General features: G+C 37.8%; 1 protein-coding gene across 1 annotated transcript; it reads left to right on the top strand.

The window, feature by feature from the left end:
* Positions 1-1,569: 1,569 nt before the first annotated feature.
* Positions 1,570-4,385, top strand: LOC136815826 (uncharacterized; the record flags this gene model as incomplete). Its single annotated transcript, XM_067072274.1, has 2 exons — positions 1,570-2,065; positions 2,303-4,385. Coding segments are annotated over exons 1-2 (2,561 nt in total), but the record flags the coding sequence as incomplete, so codon positions are not given.
* Between the last annotated feature and the right edge of the window lie 1,104 nt (positions 4,386-5,489).

Below are 5,489 nucleotides of genomic sequence, written 5' to 3'. Positions count from 1 at the left end.
ATCAGCTTTTCGAAATCGTTGTTTTAATACTTTTTTATCTTATCTATTCGTTGAGTTGGTTTTGTAATATTTTTTCAAGAGAGAGAATCATTTTTAAAAATAACTAACGAAGGAGCTGGAAGAGCTCAAACCTTTTGTTTCTTTCCATTTAATCAGATTACTGTCCTCCTTCTGTCTCCTTGCTTCAGCTCATGTGATGTTCACACTGTCAATCTGTTTAAATACATTCACAGAATTACATTTCCCTGGAATTTCGGACGCGTTTGCCTTATTCCGTATATAGGAAGTCCGTATTTTTTCTTCTCGGCTCTTTTAAAAATGTATTTTGCAATAATTCTTCATCATGATGACAGTAGCATCTGTGTCGGCTTTCAAATTCGAAGAATAAAGATTGATTTCTTTGCGAAATATTTTTTCAATCCAACACCTTGTAAACCAAATACAATTTCACACATCAGTCTCTCAAGCCTTCCTGGAAAAATCTTGAGAAAATAGGCTTTCCACCTTACAAACTGCTATCTTAGGAAAAATGGTAATTAATGTCGAAATTATTCTGTGCTGATAGACTTTTTCATAGGAAAGATCACAAAATTTAATCTATAACATTTATAAGGGCGTTCACTTGGAGTAGAGAATGTCACATTAAGTCAAGTTGTCAAAAAAAAAGAAAATAGATTCGCTAGTCTGCACGAATTACAAAAATCTGTAAGAGATTCTATATTTCGTGCTAATTTGTATTTATTTTAGAAGGCCCTCTCAGTTTTTTGCAACCATGTTGAAACCGCTCTCGATGAATTAACTCTAATAGACCTTATCGGAGTTTTTTACTTTTCTAAACAAGCGATGCATTGTGGGATTGTTTCGGGGGTATTACAATAGTATTCCCTCGAGGAATTCCTAAGAGATTTATATTGTAATACTCCTGAAACAATCCCACAATGTATCGCTTTTTTAGAAAAATCAAAAGCTCCGATAAGATCTATTGTGCTGGCATGGTTTTCACATGGTAGGAAAAAAGAGTGCACGCTTATAACGAATGGCCTTATAAAATATTACGATTTTAAAGATTTAAATAAAAATTCCGTGTACGATTCATTTCACAATATCTCAGAGTGTACTTAAGAAATGGACTAAATATAAAATATTAATAAAATACTAAATATACTAAATACATTGAGAGAATTCAAATTGATCTAAATAAATTCATTCTCGAATAAATCACCAGTATTGATTTATCATGGTCGATGACGAAGGGTTCCGTTAATTCGAAGTGATCGCCTTTTAGGCATTATTGGTCTTTCTTGACCGTACATTTGACTTTCCTTCACCTGAGAGGTAATTTATGTTCGTTGTAGACATTCTACTACTATCCTCTTGCTGTAAAGAAAATGGTAACTGTTCACTTTGGGTTCAACTTGAAATTTCACTCGGAAAAGCTTTTCAGCTTTTGATATAGTTCTTTGAAAGTTTCTTCCAGATCCTGTTAAAATTTCATTATTAACAGTGGTTCGCTTCCGAACATTGCGAACTCTTTCAACTAACATCTTTCTCCCCTCTTTCTTTAGACAACGGGTCAGCGTGTTTCAAATGATGATCAACAATTTCAAGAAACCTGAACTCATGGACAGTATCGACGAACACCGTAACGAACTTTACAAAGGAGCCTGGGAAGGAGACATGAGACACGGCCCTGGTATCTGTTTCTACGAAGATGGCTCCAAGTTCATTGGTCAATGGAAAGACAACCATCGTCATGGTTACGGCTTGTTTATTGATCACCTTGGTGAGAAAAGTGGCGGCAAATGGTATAACGATACTCTGATATTGATGACGCGCCGAAACAACATTAAATTACCAATGGTCAAAAAGAAGATCAAACGCTCCGTCCTCGATGCGATTGAAGCTGCAGAGAAAGCGAGCAAGAAAACTAGGCTAGCTATCACTCGTGGGCTAGCGGCAAGGAAACTTGCCGAGGAGGCGGAAACGGCATCCACGATTGCAGCTGGAGATGCGGAAAAAGCGCAAGATTTTCGAAGGAAATTTACTTTGCATCCTCTGTTGAAAGGTAGGGATGAATATTTATTTAGGTACCTTTTGACGTTATCTTGCTCTTTAACATCTCGAAATCTAGGTTTATTTTGCCTTTCTTTTTGTGAATAAAAACCTCCTGATATTTCTTTGAAGTGGTTACGCTTTATATTACAACAGTTATTTGATTCGATCATGGCTGTTTATAAAATATACCGTATCATAGGTAATAGGTGCATTTTAAATACTGTTTTTTACCTCTCTTTCTCTACAGAATCGCTGAGAAATTTGAATCATAACCACAACGAAAACAGTGATGATAGTAGTACAGAAAGTCTCAATCTCAAACATAAATCAACACCCAACCTTCAAGTCAACGATTCTCCTAGTGGTTCCATGCGCCGAAAACGACATTCCTTCTCGTCTTTAATCAGTAACCAACACGAACGTATCCATAAGAAATCGTCGTCTTTTCTCACACCTTTGAGTAATGACAGTACTGAGAATATAGATTTAGATGTTTTACATTCTTTTCAAAAACACCCGGCATCCGAATCAGCACTTTATGCTGCCATGGATACTACGATCGGTGCCGGTGCTTTTAACCCTTTCTTATCACAAATGGTGTTGATGCAATATAATGATGCACAGACACGAATCACAAACTCTTTAACGCGCGGTGGAAGTGCTCTCACGGGCAGATTAGCACAAGAGAACTCAAACATGTTTGCATCGACTTTTGTACCCATGACTGCCCGTAAATCGGATTATGACAATACTGACGGTTCCGCTGATTCGGATAGGAGTTGTGAAGACTCTCCTAGGAGAAGTTCCTCAGCTAACGAATATTTATCAAGGCGTTCTAGTACTGCTTCCGATGGTTTGGCAATGGCAAAAGATTCCGGTTTCTGGCGTTCGGTAACAGGAATGAGTCGTTCGCGTTCCGGACCCATTTCACCGTCTTCCAAGCCGAAGCGAACGCTTTTACATCCGAGCGACTGTGCGCGTAAACGGCGTTCAGGAGTGGCGAATATGAGTGTGGATTCGGGAGATTCGATCACGAGTGAAGACGTTAAGACGATCGAAATGAAAGGTAAATTATTGACCGGAGATGAAGTGAACTATAGTTACATTGCACTTAACACAGGCATCCAAGGTAAAGATAGCGTTGTTTTATACACTGACCATCCAAGACCTAAATTCCGTTCCGACTTTTCAATATCTGAAAAAACATTAGTTAATTCCTCGACCGGGTTATACCGGACACTTGTCGGCGAGGTTCCTCGTGTTTTGAATCCAACTTCCAAAACTGGAATCCCTGAAATCGATGGGCGCCGGGACTCGATTGACAGTGGAACAGCCGACGGGGAGTCTTTGTTAGATTCAAGAGGTTATGTTAAAAATGGTAGCACGAGTAGTAAAGATAAATTACCTATTTCAAGGACTTCAAGTAAAGGTGTCCGCTATTCGTTTAGCCCGAGTTTTGAAGACCGAGATACGGACGTACCGGCGGAAAAAAGTCCGCTTGTTGATGATTGTAAACCACCGCCGACGTATGACGATGTTTTTGATAAATCAGTGAGAGAAAAGGAACACACTTCGTCCATACGGATTTGCCATCGTAACCCTAAACAAGTTATCATAACTTCGGACGAAAAACCAGCAGAATCTAGCGCTCCGCAAAATGAACAGCCAAGTATGGAGATCCATATCGAATCGAGTGTCGCATCTAGTGTTGATTCTAAAACGAAACCGTCTGCAAAGAAAGGTTTAGCCGGTTTGTTAGCGAAAACTTTGTGGCGTAAGAATAGTAGTCTTTCTGTACGTTCCACATCTACGGACTCAGGCTACAAACAAAGTTTCAGTCTGGATGATGCATCTGTAAGCGCCCTTTCTCCTAAAGCTTTACGTTATTCACCCCAACCGCCCGTTATTGATGAAAAAACCACCCCACACAACGAATCTTCAAAATCGACTCTAAACACGACTGTAGTCTCGATTGAAAATGATAAACATCGACAGTTAAACACATGCGGTCAACAGACCTCGAAACGAGGTAGCTTGAAACGAAGCAGCCTCAAGAAACGAGTGAACGGTGGAAACCTCAATACAGACGAATTTGATCAAAACAGAACAATCGAACAAAGTCCCCTTCCGGGACGGAAAATTGAATTACCGACTTTTTTCGACCGGGATGGTGGTAAAGTACCGTTAAACGGAAGTACGCAATCGGTAGACCGACAGTTCAACAAACGATCAACCACGACCTCTATGGAAGATTACGTCATCCTTGATGAGCAGAAAGACCATCTGAAGAAAATTGGAGATAGTAAAAAGGTAGGCTGCTTAAAATTCGTGTATGGTGATATTTCATATCTAAAAAAGGGGGTCTTTTCTGTCTTCACGCTTTAGAAAATGGCTCAAACTTTATAAACCTTCCGAAGATTTTTGTGTTAGAGTTTTCTCTCTTCTTTACCGGGATAAATTTCCATTGTAGCAATATTCGCTGTTTGGATCACAAAAGCGTTGCAGATAATTATAGCCTAATTATTGAGTAACCCAACGTCAATAGAAAATTTCTAAAAAAAGACATCTTTTGTCAGGACGTATTGATAAAATTGTATTTGTACATCCTTCCGCAATACAGCTTAATTGCTTTCTGGTCCTCAATTTATCATTTCTAAATACCAAAATTACCGCGATTTTATTGAACTAGAAGCCATTCACTGGGACCACACCACTAACAGAATGAGTTAGCATGGAAACAAACAATTAAAAAACAATACAACAGATCGTTTAATTACTATAGTTAGTAATCGTTCAAACTATTTATTTCAGCAATTAACTCTTAAGAGCTATAAACGATTTTCCCCTATTCAAAAAATATCAAACACTAAGAATTTGTATGTGTGCTGTGTTACGTCTAAAGTCCAAATTTGTTCTAGCCCTATCAATAGATCATACGAGTAACTTGGATATTTCACTCTCCAAAACTTCACAACAAGGCCAACATACCGTCTTACCTTAATCAGACAGTTTAAGATTAATTAGTCTGTTTTAATCACTTGGTAAATACTCCTAGCCAACTTTTCCTACTGTCTTAAATCACTTCTCATTATACTTTGAGATGTTCTTTGTTCAGGAAGATATCTCGTCGTGTTTAATTTAGAAGAAAATTCTGCTCATTGTAACTTTGTTTTGTTCATACACTTTTTAAAGTGTATTAAATTTTAGCGTTTCTTAAAAATGCCTCGGTGTTAATAAAAGATGCACGATTTTTTTTATAAGAACTTTCAAAATTGTTGAAGCCTTCGGATGTTCTTAAATTTTTGAGTTTTAAGCCTAAAAATGTTTTTTAGATGTTCTTATTTTCCCCATTTTGTTTTTGTCCGTTTTCTTAAGAAATTAGGTGTTTTAGAGTCCGTGAAGCCTCAAAATGTTCTTAAATTATTCTTAACATT

This window comes from Clytia hemisphaerica, unplaced genomic scaffold (genome assembly GCF_902728285.1).
Source record: "Clytia hemisphaerica strain Z4C2 unplaced genomic scaffold, Clytia hemisphaerica genome assembly, whole genome shotgun sequence".
Taxonomy (NCBI): Eukaryota; Metazoa; Cnidaria; class Hydrozoa; order Leptothecata; family Clytiidae; genus Clytia; species Clytia hemisphaerica.
Note: the sequence above shows the minus strand (reverse complement) of the source record. Positions and strands in the feature narration are given on the sequence as shown.